Source organism: Carassius gibelio, chromosome B22 (assembly GCF_023724105.1).
Source record: "Carassius gibelio isolate Cgi1373 ecotype wild population from Czech Republic chromosome B22, carGib1.2-hapl.c, whole genome shotgun sequence".
In the NCBI taxonomy this organism is placed as follows: domain Eukaryota; kingdom Metazoa; phylum Chordata; class Actinopteri; order Cypriniformes; family Cyprinidae; genus Carassius; species Carassius gibelio.
Window position 1 is genome coordinate 20,506,854 of NC_068417.1, and position 15,471 is coordinate 20,522,324.

Below are 15,471 nucleotides of genomic sequence, written 5' to 3' on the forward strand. Positions count from 1 at the left end.
AACACCCTGTCTAAAGACCTTTTAAAGGTTTGTGTTACACCATCCACCAAATGCTCTTCAATCTGGCAACCAATCCTGGAGGGATCTCACACATAGCTGTCATTTTCAGAAGAAGCTATCCACTGCTGAAAAGCTGCATATCTTGCATAAATGTGTTTATGTGTGTAGCCACCAGGAGGAGCGCTTCCCAGAAAAAAAAAAAAAAAAGAAAGAAAAAAAACTTGGCCCCTGTCCTAAGGTTCACGTGAATAAACATCTTAAAATTCCACTTGCACAAACATTTTAAGCACTGTTCTTGGATCTGGGCCAATTCGTAAGGTAAGTTATGCTAGAAACATAAATGGAATTGACGGCCCTTATTTTAAGATTAGGGATTAAGAGAGGGATTCGCACTAAACTTAAAAAGGTTTGTTTTTAGTACTTAGCGCTGTTTGTTCTAATAGAGATGTAGATTATTGTACTCATACTGTATAATAGGGGAGGATAAAGAGAGAGAGAGAGAGAGAGAGAGAGAGAGAGAGAGAGAGAGAGAGAGAGAGAGAGAGAGAGAGGGAGGGGTTGTGTTCGTGCACTTTGTAGCGTAATGCGTGACTTTTCTTTTTCAGAACCGAATATTCAAGCCTAATGGAACAATCTTCATATAGCCAAATGTGATCATTTCTCTCTTGTTAACGTTTTGTTTTTATTATTATTATTTTTAATTCTTGGATGTTGTTACTGAAGAGGTGATGGAACACTCTAGCTACATCTTTTTGTGAGCAGAGGACCAGGTCGATGAAGTTGTTTTTCACACGCACTTAGTTTTTGTGTCATGTTTAGACTGTTGTTGGGTGTTTATGAAGACGTTACAAAAAAATGCTTCACAGCACATCTTTCCTCTGTCTGTGTCTTGTGCTATCGACTGGTATGTTAAGAATCGCACATTAAGAATCATTAAGACCTTTTTGTTTTTGTTTTTTGTATTACAAACTTCTCTGAAATGTTATATGCAAATAAGGCATTATCTAATTAAATATGAACTCAACTGCATACATTTTTACAACGAAAATCTGAATATTGAATAATGCAAGGTTCAGAATTCTTGCTGAGGAAAAGGAATAAATAAATAATAATAATAATAATAATAATAATAATAATAAACATCCGGAATATAAAACTGTAAAATCTGGTGCATGTAACTTTTTTCTTTAATTCTTTGCCTGAAGTGTCTTGCCTTAAAAGCAATAATATTTGTCCTGCTGGATATCTTCCTCATTATTATTCTGTTTGAACTTAAACAGGTTTTTTATTTGCTTTATAAACTGTTTTTCTCCAGGTGTGTTTGGTGATACAGGTGAAGTGAAGTCAGTGTCAGTGACTGAAGGAGATTCTGTCTTTCTAAACACTGATGTTAAAGTACAGAGAGACGATCAGATACGGTGGATGTTCGGACCTAAAGAGACTGGAATAGCTGAAATCATTAAAAGAGACCAAATAAACTTTATTTTTGTCAGTAATGATGAGAGATTCAGAGACAAACTCCAGATGGACAATCAAACTGGATCTCTGACCATCAGAAACATCAGATCTGAACACTCTGGACTTTATAAACTACTGATCCTCAGCAACAGAGGAAACTCAGACAAGAGATTTAATGTTTCTGTCTATGGTGAGTAACTGGTATCATGTCCATGATGATCCAGACTGATGATTGTCACAATTAAAAAAAAAAATTCTCCTGATTCATCTGTGATTTATGACCATTTAATGACAAACCAAAGTGTAAGTGAAACTTATTTTCTACACCCTGGTTTGCAAGACTATTCCATTATAATAGCTATTGTTTTATATTTCCTGATGGAAATACTTATTAATAGAAGTATTTATATATTAGGTATAATAATTTATAATTTAGTTACAATAATAGTTAGAAAAGCTATAAAGCAACATTTAGAAAGAGAAATGAAATCATTATAGTTTAGATGGATCAATTGGTGTAAGAATTAAAAGTCAATTTAGTATGCAAACATAACTGTCACATCACCAATGTCTTTTACATTTTGAAAGCATCAAAAGTCAAAAAACAAACAGACAGCAAATAAAAACAAACAGACAGCAAAGGCAGTTTTAATGTTTTTTTATGCGTAATGTTTTTGTTTCAGCTCCTCTGCCTGTTCCTGACATCATCAGAGACTCTTTACAATGTTCTTCATCATCAGGATCATCAAGTCAGAATTGTTCACTGCTGTGTTCAGTTGTGAATGTGAGAGCTGTGACTCTCTCCTGGTACAAAGGAAACAGTTTATTGTCCAGCATCAGTGTGTCTGATCTCAGCATCAGTCTCTCTCTACCTCTGGAGGTGGAATATCAGGAGAACAACATCTACAGCTGTGTGATCAACAATCCCATCACAAACCAGACTCAACACAACATCAACATCACTCAACTTTGTCAGCCATGTGCAGGTACATGATCTCTTTTCCTCTAATTTTGTTAAAGAAATAAAACAGTTAGTTGACCCATCCCATGTTTCTTGGCAGATGTACACTTTTCTCTCATGTGACAATGTATTTTAGACCCACCCATAATTATATGCCAGATTGTGAAAAGGAGAAACACATTGGGGGAATGGAAGGCACCCACTTACTTTAAAAACAGTTTTTGGCTTTTTTAGTACAATTTTAGCATAACAGATGTAATGTTTGGTAAATCAAAGCAAAGTATCCAGGTCTAAAAATAGCTGACACATATAGGTGATTTAGCTATAAAACCATGCATATCAACGGGTAAGATTATTATCTTTTTTTTTCAAAATGGCAGCTATGGGCAAAGTGAGCCAAATGTTGTGGGATAAATTCTATCAGCATTTTAATTTACCCCACCATAAGCCACTTTAGTTAAGTCACATCTCTGAATTATAAACCGATGTTTTAATGTGATATTAGTGATTTGAAAGGATAGATACTTTCATTGTACTTCTGCGTCATTTTCTCTTATCTTGAAGAACACATAAGTAAAAAAAAAAATAATAATATTATCCCACTCTTCCCTACAAGTATTAGACATTTAATTTAAGATTTTACAGCATTCATCTATATTATATACAAATAAACAACTCATTTAGAACATTTATATTTTTTAACTATTTCCTACTATTAATATGGTTTTAATAAAATATGATGTGTTATAAATTAAAAGACAACTGATTATAATGGGAAATATACTCAATTACAAGAATTGAAGTGTGACAAACTGTTAAATATTCTATATGATGATTCACCTGCTTGCTTGCTTTGTATTCATGTTTGCAATGTTGAACTTAGCAACCTCCACGCACTCTTTCTCTCTGTCAACAACAGCAAATTTATGTTATTTATGTTAGATCTATTCGGCTATAATAATTTGATTAGACATTCTAATAAGAACGTGGATATTTTGTTGTAATCACTTTAATCACTTTAACGACAGAAATATTCATTCAACTAGAATAACAAAATATCAAATGACTAATTGAGTGAATCATCCACTGACTAATGTGGACTGTGATGCATCTGTTAATGAACGAGCTTCGGGAACTGTGTCTCTACGCCAGAGAGGGGAACACAGGTTGTGAGTGATGTGGAGCAGGAACAGACAACTTTGAGACGGGTGAGGGTTGGGGGTGGTGAGAGGGCCACCTCTGCAAACGAGGGCAAAGGGGCAGTGGCTCTAGCCACCGGGCCACCCCCCTGCACCTGTTAATGTTATCTACATACTGACGGTTCATTGTTAGCAGATACTATCATATACAAGTATTTGTCTAGCCCAGGGGTAGGCAAGTTCAGTGCTGGAGAGCCGCAGTCCTGCGGAATTCAGCTCCAACCCTGAAAAAAACCTTCACCTGCCTGTAGCATTAGTAATCCTGAAGACATTGATGAGCTTGTTCAGGTGTGTCTGATTAGGGTTGAATCTGAACTCTGCAGGACTGCGGCTCCCTAGGACCGAACTTGCCTACCCCTGGTGTAGCCAGTCACGGTGTGACATTTGTCTGAAATGAATGCCAGTTAGTGGGTAAAAAAAAACGGCATGCATTTTGTCCCACCCTAAATCCTGTTTATGTAAAAAAAAAAAAAAAAAAAAAATATATATATATATATATATATATATATATATATATATATATATATATATATATATATATATATATATATATATATATATATATATATATAAAATAAAGTTCATCAAATAATTTCTTTACTAATTGTAAATACTGCAGATATGTTGGGAGTGATAAATTAAATAAAATACTTTGCTTGAATACATGGTTAGGTAAAATGTAGTAATAATTTAATAGATCCCATCACAATAATTATTTATATTTAAAGATTAAAGTATTAAGATTACACTATTGGCTCTTTTCTGTGCATTACAGAACGTGAAGAGAGTTCACGTCTCAAGTCAATAGTTATTATAGCACTGCTGGTGATGTTAGCTGTAGTTGGAGGTTTGATCTACTGCTACAGAAAGCATACACATTCAGAAAAAGAAGGCAAGTATTGACATGCAATATATACAATTGAAATATATATATTAAATGTAGTTAGGTTTATTAAATGTGTGGTTATTATTAAAACAGATGAGGCTCAAGAGGAAGAGATACTTTATGCTGATACAACATTCTGTGCAGATCGAGTTAAGCGTACGGTAAGATATATCCTATTTCTGTGTGAACTCTGACTTTTGTGTGTGTGTAAACACCCTCAGCTTCTTTAAAAACCTGAAGTCTGTTGTGTATGTGTCTGAGAATATGTTATCACGCTGCTGTGTTTCTCTCTGATGTGATGACGCTGAAAGCTTTTCTTCACTCATTCTGCTCATCTGTGGAAATAGAGCCGTTGTTTGTCTTTCACTATTATAATTCAGTGTTGGAACTTGATTTTATTTTTGATTGTGATGTTTCCTTGCAGGATGTCGTTGCACCAGATCAAATATTATATTCATCTGTTAAGATATGAAAGACTGATCAAGCTCAGACATCTTGTAGACGTCTAAATTCTCTACTTGCACCATGAGGAGGTGAAGATCGAGGAGTGAGGAGGCGTCCTGAGGAGTCATGAGCAAGGACACACAGATGTATCATATGAGGAAGTCTTTTTTGAAAAAATCATACATGTCACTTACTTTAACAGGGTATCTTGCTTTATTAATATTTATTCTGAATGCCTTAAATAATGAACATCAAAAACATAAGGGTAGCTGATGATGCTTTGATTCCTCCATCCTTGCTTCCTTTCCTTGTATCTTTTCCTCATATCTTGGTGGAGCTAAGACGCGAGGAAATGTAGCGAGAAAAGGAAATCCTTCTGCAAAGGATGCAGAAATAAGAAATGAGAAGCAACACAGATGTCATGTTGATAACACCAGTTTTTCCCTTACATGTGTTTCATTACATTTCATTTAGGAGCAGCTAAAGTTAAAGTGTCAGATTAGTGAGGTAGTTTTTGTAAATATGTATATTTTCATTTCACTCTACATTTCACAGTATTATTTTGTATGATTTTATATATTTTGTAACGCTTTAGGAGTGGGTGTCATATATATTTTTTTCTTTTCCATCAGCAGTTTTGACTTTATAATTAAGTGTCAAGTTAATAATGATGTAAAAGATCATATTTGAGCAGCCAGAGCATTCGGACTGAGACACATCTGTTAAGATTTCTTTTTTCTTTTTTTTTCTGCTGTTCAATTTTTTTTTTCTATCATTTGGTGATTTTGTTGTTTGTTGGTGTACGTATTGCTGTTTGTTTCTTTTGGCTGTTGTTCTCTCCTGAAACTGTGCTTCCACTGATTGAGAGGCATCATTGTTCTGTGTTCCTGTTTACATTGCGTCTCCACCCTCGTCCTATTTATAAAAAGCACTTAAAAAGATTATCATTGTCTTACATTGGTGATTATTAAAGTATCTCCTTAAGACTTAAAGTTTTCCTTCAAGACTGGTACTCTGGAAGTCTGGACCAGCACCTTTCCAGGTTTATACTGTATGTGATCTCCCTCTCTCTGTGATCAGTGAACGAGCAGCACGCTTGCTCCATCAAAATGAAGTACAAAGTTGTTTTCCAGAACCTTCATCTGCTCTGTTCTTCAGTGTTAAAAGAGGTTTCCAGCCTCCATAATCAGCTGAAACCATCACAACTTTTAAGAACACCACAAAAATATATAACAATGATGGAAACACATAATGACATCGTTGTGACCTTAAATGCCTTTCAGACAAAACAACTCTTTGTGATTGTAATGAAGGCTAATGGGTGTTGTCTCATAACAATGTAGCATTCAAAACATTATCTAAGAAACTTTTAAAGAATGTGCCATGAGAAGGTAGTTTTCGTCTTTCTTGAAGGTGTTGAAATATGTTATGAGCTCCAACAGTTTGTGAGATTCACAATAAGACTCTATTCTAATAAATATAATTGTGGCGAGTGGGGCGGGGCCGAGAGGCGTGGGAACGAGGAGTGAGGCCAGGTGTAGTGATTGGAGATGAGCTACACCTGCGCCCTACCGCCAGTATCGAGTCCCACGTAGGAGATGGAAGGATATAAAACTGGAGTGACGACCGTGAAGGACGAGAGAGGACCAGGCCTGGGACATTATTTTATGTGTTTGCTTTTTTTATTTGTGCGCGTCAGTCGCCGTGAGGGGCTGACGCGCTGTTTTGTTTATTTTTGAATATTAAAATTATGTTTTGATTGTGCGCCGGTTCCCGCCTCCTTCTCCCGGGTTTCGGCACCACTGTAACGATAAAAACTCTCTAATCATCGGGAAGAAGGAGGCGGGAACCGGCGCACAATCAAAACATAATTTTAGGGTTCCATGAATTAAATGTAAAATAAAATTTAAAATATATATATATTTTTTATAACATGTGACAAGCCACGCTGAGCCACACATAGACAAGGCCACGCTGAGCCACACATGACTAGGCCACACTGAGCCACACATAGACTAGGCCACGCTGAGCCACACATGACTAGGCTGCGCTGAGCCACACATAGACAAGGCCACGCTGAGCCACACATGGACTAGGCCGCGCTGAGCCACACATGACTAGGCCTCGCTGAGCCACACATAGACTAGGCCACGCTGAGCCGCACATAGGCGGGGTGACGCAGAACAACGCAACTAATTCATGGCACGAATTATGAAAACTGTACTATTGACAGATAGATAGAGCATGGCACCACCACCAGTAGTTGCATAGGAATTTACCTGAATTATTATTGCAGCGCTTGCTGAGCTCCGAGGATGATCTTAAGGTCAGGTCTTATGTAAGACTCGAATGCGGAGGAAGACCATCTTCCCAGGATCTTAATAGCTGATGTAGGAATGCCGCGTTCGGCTGCTGTAGTAGCTGCTCCAATCCTAAATGAGTGTCCAGTATACAGGGAAGGGGATAGGCTACAGTTTTTAAGGACGGAAACTAGATGAGATCTGAGCCAGGTTTTAGAGAGAGGAGCTCCGTTAGAGAGTAAGAATAGGGGTGAATGATCTATTTTTAAGGAATCTAATCATATATGAGAAGGGGCAGAAATTGATTACACTAGCAACAACTAGAGGATAAATCTCGTAGAGTGCAGAAGACACAGAACCTGATTCTTTCTTAGGAAGGAAGTTTGGCTACCGAAGCCGATAGATAGGGCAGCATCGGTAAATAAATGTAGGTCTGCGGAGGATTCAAAGGCGTCATTGTAAAAAAAGGAAATACTGTTCCAATCATTAAGCAACTGAGTATTTTATATCGGAGAGTAATCCATCATCTAACTGGATCGGCTTAATTTTTGGACGGAATGAGCCATAGTTAACAGCCGAGAAATAAATGCTCTGCCTTGTGGTATGATGCTCATAGCGAAATTGAGGTGACCGAGCAGAGAGAGCATGTCTCATTTCGTGACGCAGCGTAGATAAGAAAAAGATTCCAAAAACGACCTGATCCTTAGGAGTTTATCTTGTGGCAAGGAAGCTTGCATTTTGACTGTGTCAAGAGAAATGCCTAAGAATTTTTACGAAGTAGAGGGGCCTAATGTTTTTTCGGCAGAGAGTGGAAAGCCAACGTCGCTAAATATTTGTTTAAGAATGCTAAGGATGGAAGATTGTGAAGATGGAAAGTCGACTAGCAAAAAATCGTCTAGTAAATGCAAAATGAAAGGAAACTTACAGACGTTCAGTAGAATCCAACACAGAGCTTCTGAGAGACTGTTGAAAATATGCGGGCTACTTCTACAACCGAAAGTGAGCCTCACAGAGTAGTAGAATTTTGAGTTCCATTTCACTCCAAAATACGGCCAATCAGATGGGTGAATTGGCATAGTTTTAAAAGTGTCGGTAATGTCAGTTTTGGCTAACCAGGCACCATGACCAGCTAATTTAATTAACTGGATGGCGTTATCCACCATAGCGTAATGAAGAGAAAAAGGTGTTAAGGGAATGCATTCGTTTACGCTAGCTGTGTTGGAGGAATGTGGAGAAGATATATCAAAGATTAGACGTTTTTTACCGGAATATTTGCGAGTTGCGATGCCGATGGCATTAATCCAAAAAGGAGAAAAAGGAGGAGAAGTGAAGGGGCCGATAACATATCCTTTATTAACCTCTTTGTCAAAAAAAAATGAAACCACATCAGTTTCGTGTCTAGCAGATTGCAAATTTTTTGCAACAAAAGTGGCAGAAAGAGGAGAAAAGATACCCACCCGAAACCCTTGGGACAAACCGGTGATTAAATAATCAACAAATAACGGATCGGGGTGAGAAGAGAGGTAGCTTGAAAGGTTAAGAATATTAATAGGAGTAGATGGGTGTTTATTCAAATTTTTTTCCGAATTAGGGCTTTCCCTCTGGGTGCAGGTTTGTACCGGCGTGGACAAACAGATTTCGGGTGTGGATCCTTGCAAACACTATAAATATGAGCAAATTTGCAATTAGGGAAAGAACAAACGGCCTCATTAAATTGAAAACAAAGAGGTATGTTATTGAATTCTGCCGCAGTAGAGCGACCTCTGGAGTTTGAAGAGAGGCTTACATTTTCAGGAACGTGGACAGCGGCTGGATCATTACTAGCAAACGCTTTAGGGCAAAATGAAGCCTTGTGACCGTGAGCACTGCAAATGGCGCAAGTTAAGCTTTTTGGCCTCCGAAATGGTGGACGAGCAGTTCGGTGTCGGTAACGGACCAGTCTAGTCTTGAATTAAAAAGTGAGATAAAGGAGGCAGATTTCGATGAAAAGGACTTGTGGTACTCGTAAAATAGAGTTCCCCCTTATCTTTGACAAGTCAGCCATCATTAATAGATAAAGATCTAGCTCTTCCCTTCTCTCGGGGTAGGTTTGACATAGAATGTCTCTGTAAATACTGAATGCAAAGACGAATTTGCCAAACGAGAGATTTCGTTGTAAACAGGGATTGGAAGTTTTAAGAAGTACTGCCACGTCACCACAGTCAACCATTTTCCTGTCGGCAACAGGCGAAGGAAGCAGTAAGGTAGCAAGATTGATGTCCTTACCTTGGATGATATTGCTTCTTAAATGGTTAGACACTGTTGCGGCGGCTGGTGGGACAAAACGCCTACTGAATGCTTGTGCTGGAGTTGCTGTGGAGAGGTTGAAGTTTGAGCAATCCGGTGAAGCGGAGACATTTTGAAAAGGCGTCTGGATAGTGAGCTGAGAAGGTGGCGAGGAAGCTGAAGTCGATGGCATGCTCTGATAGTTACTAAATCCAGAAGGAGGAGGACGAGACTGTGGAATAGCTGAGTATTGCCGGATCTGCACTTGAGTGCGAACTGGTAAAAGAATTTTCGAGGTTAGCCATTTTTGATTGTAGCTCTTTGACTGTTTTAGAGAGATTTTGAACAGCAGAGATGAGATGGAAATTCGTATCGGTGGATTCGATGAATTGAGGTGAAGATAGTGCTCTGGCAGGTTGTGGTGTTCTTTTTGCGGGAATGGGTGAAGATGATTTAGCCATTCTTTTCCTTCCGGTCTGTTTTGTCTGTGTTGTCGATGTTGATGCTTTTGGAGTCGTTTGGGTAGGAACAGGGGGATAGCCTTGAGAGACCTTGGCTTATTGGTATGCCGGCGTTTTCGAGGGCTTTGGATATATTTTCCCAAGACCACTGAGCCCATGGTGAAGTGCGGCACTGTAAACGCGAACTTCGGCGAGAGGTAACAGGAGATGGCAGGACGATTTCATTGTCAGAATCTGAATAATCGCAAATATATTGCGAATCTTGAAACATTTTTTGGTCGGCAACTGAACACAAGCAACTGAGTGAAGTGTTCAGCATCTGCAAACTAAGATAAGTGTAAGAACAGGTTATTTTATACTTCTATTATTAGAACGTGATTGGACAATTGAGAAGGTAATAGGTGACGCTAACAATTGAGTCTTCCTGGCAGAACTTATGCTAAAGCTTTCCTTTCATGCATACATGACCTCTAGACTGGACTATTGTAATGCACTTCTAGCTGGTTGTCCTCCATCTTCAATAAACAAGCTACAGGTAGTCCAAAATGCATCAGCTAGAGTCCTTACAAGGTCAAGAAAACATGATTAGATTACCCCAATTTTACAGTCTCTGCTCTAGATACCTATCTGTCACACTGTCTGGTCTCTGTTTCCCTGGGTGTCCACTAGTGGTCTCACTTCCCCTCAGACACCTCACCGTAGGCACTACAATTCCCACTAGCCTTGTCTCTTCATCACAATAATTGCACTCCTGTTAACTGCACCAGGTGCCTTCACTTATTAGTCATTTGCCTCCCTATATTAACCAGACTTTTCCTGTTGTCTGCATGGAGTCCTTTCCTTCTGTACCCAGTCTTCTCGTCTTCCGAATTCCTCACATTCCGAGTTCCTTTTCCTGTTTCCATTCCTGTTCCCTTCCTGTTCCTTCTTTGTTTGTTTATTTGGATTGTATTCTGGTTTTGCTCCCGGCTTGTTGAATTATGATTTGGATTACCCTAAATAAACAATACTGAAATTGGAAAAGAAAAAGAAAAAGAAGCCACTCTAGGCCAGTCATCATCTTAGAAAGCTCTGGTAGAGGCAGTAGCAGAGGAGGCTCATGGGGTTGCTGACCTGAAGAAGCCCTTGTCTGCAGAGGACTATCGGCAAGCAGAGTTGATGGTTTTCCGTAGAAGTCAATCAGAGTGCTTTGCAGAGGAGCTGAGTTGTCTCAAACCTGGAAGGATGGTAGGTCGGAGTAGCCGGCTTCTTACCCTTTCCCCAGAGCTAGACCATTTTCCTGTCTAGGCTTCTTACCCTCTCCCCAGAGCTAGACCCACTCAAGGGAGTGATTCGAGTAGGAGGTAGACTCCGACGTGCATAGTTGTTCCATTATTTTGGACCCTTCATATTGGACAACTAAGCTGCTTATCCAGGATTATGATGCACGTTTGGGTCTTCGCAGAAATATGGCATCACTTCTGGATCCTCCAAGGTAGCGATTAAGCGATTAAGAGGGTTCAACATCAATGTCAAGAGTGCAGGAGATGGAAATCCAAGCCATCAATCTAGAAGATGTCTGATTTACCAGTAGCCCGTTTACAGTTATACGAGCCAGCATTCTACTCGACTGGAGTAGATTGTTTTGGACCATTCCAAGTCAAACTGAGGAGGCGTTCAGAAAAGAGATGGTGTACCATTTATAAGTGCCTTATCACCCGAGCAGTGCACTTGGACCTCATACACACGATGGTTGCCGACTCCTTTCTAATGAGTCTCAGAAGATTCATTGCCCGCCGAGGGACGAATTTTAGAGGAGGCGAGAAGGAGCTCAGTTAATGCTTCCGCAGTATGTCCTCAGATCTCAGACAACTTCTGGCCAAACAGAAGATTGATTTCCATTTCAATCCTCCTGCCGCACCTCTTTTTGGGGGTTCGTGAGAGCGGGAAATCAAATCTGTTAAGGCAGCTTTGTACACAGTCATTGGAGTTCAGCCAATCTCTGAAGAGGTACTGCACACAGTTCTACTCGAAGTTGAGGCTATCTTAAATTCGAAGCTGCTGGGTTAAACCTTCTCTGATGTTGTTGACTTGGATGCTATCACCCCAAATGGTCTCCTCATGGGGCGACCAGATGGGGCACTGCCTCAAGTAGTGTATCCACTATGCCATATATATATATATATATATATATATATATATATATATATATATATATATATATATATATATATATATATTTATATATATATATATATATATATATATACACTCACCTAAAGGATTATTAGGAACACCATACTAATACTGTGTTTGACCTCCTTTCGCCTTCAGAACTGCCTTAATTCTAGGTGCCATTTAATTAACAAGGTGCTGAAAGCATTCTTTAGAAATGTTGGCAAATATTGATAGGATAGCATCTTGCAGTTGATGGAGATTTGTTGGATGCACATCCAAGTCACGAATGTGACGTCTTGATCAGTGTGATTTTAGTCTAATAGAATCCTGGTTCTCAGTCGGAAAAGGGTGGATTGCCCACTTCAGGTTGATGGAGAGTTCCTGCCTCAAGTGGAGGAGTTCAGGTATCTTGGGGTCTTGTTCACGAGTGAGGGAAGGATGGCTCCGTCGGGTGGCTGGGCGCTCCCTTAGAGATAGGGTGAGAAGCTCGGTCACTCGGGAGGAGCTCAGAGTAGAGCCGTTGCTCCACCAGCTGAGGTGGCTCAGGCATCTATTTCGGATGCCTCCTGGACGCCTTCCCAGGGAGGTGTTCCAGGCACGTCTCACCGGGAGGAGGCCCCGGGGAAGACCTAGGACACGCTGGAGGGACTATGTCTCCCGGCTGGCCTGGGAACGCCTCGGGGTCCCCCCGGAAGAGCTGGAAGAAGTGGCTAGGGAGAGGGAAGTCTGGGCATCTCTGCTTAGACTGTTGCCCCCGCGACCCGGCCCCGGATAAGCGGAAGATGATGGATGGAGAATCCTTTTTCATTAACTAAAATTTATCCATGGCTCTAAATTTAGTTAATTGTATCGTTCATTCCAAATTTGTTGTTGTTCCTGTTGTTGTGAAAATATGTATTGTTTTGTTTCCCCTTGTTTTGTTTCATGGTGCTGGCCACCTCATATAAATTCAGTGTATGTTTTGTCTAGTGAGGTTGTTCCTTATAGAACCGTGGTAAAGGTGGTGTGGAATGTTGTCCTCTGTCAGTTTGAGAGAATCATGCCCAATTATGTCCTTTGTGAATCTCCTGTGATGTAATCTACATGGAATACAATTTTTGTTATTTTTTCCTCTCTAATGAGGTCTGGTCACATTTTATATTGCGTAAGCAAGAATTAATAAACTTATCACAATTTAAGACTACTTTGCTCCCCGTTTTGTGGCTATGGACCCTTTTTTTTGTGTGATTTGCTCATGCTCATGACGGATCTTTCACATTCAAGAAACCAATTTGAAATGATTCAAGCTTTGTGACATTATCCTGCTGGAAGTAGCCATCGGTAGCCATTGCTCAGGTAGGCTGTGGTATTTAAACAATGCCCAATTGGCACTAAGGGGCCTAAAGTGTGCCAAGAAACAGCCCCAAGCCATTACACCACCACCACCACCAGCCTGCACAGTGGTAGCAAGGCATGATGGATCCATGTTCTCATTCTGTTTACGCCAAATTATGACTCTACCATCTGAATGTCCATCACCAATGTGCATCTCTTCATAAATAGTATGTGACAATAGAATAAGTCCCAAATCCACAATCCATTTTGCTTTTAACGAGGATTTGGTACGGAACTACAAGCATTTATACTTCTTACTCATCCAACTTTTTTAGAAAATGTATTTATTTTTGTGAAAACCTGTGTCTCCACTGTAAATCAATTGCTATTTTGTGGTCTACAACATGAGAAAAAGCCATGTACATGAAAAACTATGTGGCATCATTGTGCAGCAGCAACAACCCATACAGAGGAAGTAGATCATAAGTTATGGGGCTGTTGTAGGAAATTACAACAGCTTGCAGGACAGACTATATATGCAACTATTAAAATAAGAGCTAATTAATTATCTGAATGATTTATTTGATTGAAGTATAAAGCTACATAGAATGTAAAGCTACATACAATCTCTTTTTAGTTTGTTTTAAATGTAATTATCATGAAAAGGGAATCATCAACATGGGTGCAACGAAGGATGCAGCCTCTGAATTGGGACACAGCTATTGTGAAAGTGAAGAAAAAAAGTGAAAGTCATGACATTTGCCAAGTATGGTAACCTATACTCAGAATTGGTACTCTGCATTTAACCCATCCAAGTGCACACACACAGCAGTGAGAATTGAACACACCGTGAACACACACCTGGAGCAGTGGGCAGCTATATATCCAGCGCCCGGGGAGCAACTAGGGGTTCAGTGCCTTGCTCAAGGGCACTTCAGCCATGGGTATCAAGAGTGGAAGAAAGGGCTATTCATTCACCCCACTTTGGAAAGCACACACGAACATTGCCTGGACCAACCAGAAACTCAAGTTATGTGTTATAGTATGTGACCAAAATTAACATAGTGTGCTCAACTAGAGCAAAATAAACTGAAAGCATTTTATATGAGAAATTGTGATTCAGCACAACTCGTATCACAAGATGCACATATACAAACCTGACCACAATTGAAGACCACTTCCAGAGAAGTGTTTTTTTAGTATAGACTATAGACTGTCTAAAGATCAAAATCTCATTCTGCATAATTTATTGTAAGTCAAACATATGCAGTTACTGCAAAATTACAACTACAGCATTAAATGTAGCCATTGGAAATGGCATTAAAGCTGATATGTTTCTCGCAAAAATGTTTTGCAATGAAAAAGTTGTGAACAGGCCCTTTTTGAAATACAGAATGAACATGAGATGCTTTGTGCATTTACTAACAGCTCAGTTTTAGACTCAACATGATACCTGTGGTCAGAACTATTTAGGTCAGTTTGGGGTATCAAGCGTTTTTGTTGTTGTTGAATGCAGCTACTGGTGTTTTGGCGTATACCTATTATTGGACACACAAGAGTGCACTCAAGTGTTAGTGTGTATAAGGTGTATTTGTGACCACAGTTTCTTGCGAAACTCCCTTACCACTCTTTGTGCTTCACAGAAAACAAATGTAGCTTCAGAGAACTGGAATACATACTTTAAATACAGCTACAGGTAAAAGAACAGCTTGAAATGAAAGCAGTGTTAAGTGACATTTACGAAGGAATGTTTCTCTTTTATGTTTCTCGTCAGCTTCACTGCCATCATTCTAGACAGTCTTCATTATAGTTTTGAATAACACCCAACATATCAGTAAACTGTTACATTTTTATTGTGTTGAATGTAGCTTGTCATTAAGATTTGGAGTTTGGGGGAAAGCATCATGCTTCAAAACTAAAGAAAGTAAATAGCAAGAAACTTTTTGACTTTATGGTGGCATTAGTTTAAGTTCGAGAGACCAAGAAAACAGATTACAAACAGATTTCATTGTTTGGCAACAAATTG

The 15,471-nt window shown here is 39.4% G+C and overlaps 1 protein-coding gene across 2 annotated transcripts in view; it reads left to right on the forward strand.

Moving 5' to 3' along the window:
- Positions 1 to 619: 619 nt before the first annotated feature.
- Positions 620 to 15,471, forward strand: part of LOC127986961 (SLAM family member 9-like) — a 42,933-nt gene continuing 28,081 nt past the window's right edge. Inside the window, exons 1-6 of one of the 2 annotated variants that reach the window (XR_008161003.1) lie at positions 620 to 904; positions 1,316 to 1,648; positions 2,142 to 2,444; positions 4,394 to 4,510; positions 4,598 to 4,665; positions 4,929 to 5,037. Coding sequence is in view for 1 of the 2 variants with exons in the window: in XM_052589237.1 (XP_052445197.1) it covers positions 856 to 904; positions 1,316 to 1,648; positions 2,142 to 2,444; positions 4,394 to 4,510; positions 4,598 to 4,665; positions 4,929 to 4,976 (918 nt within the window). In the remaining variant the exon portion in view is untranslated. Of the gene's footprint in view, positions 905 to 1,315; positions 1,649 to 2,141; positions 2,445 to 4,393; positions 4,511 to 4,597; positions 4,666 to 4,928; positions 5,941 to 15,471 lie in introns of those variants that run through there. The other variant, XM_052589237.1, reaches the window with a different exon arrangement.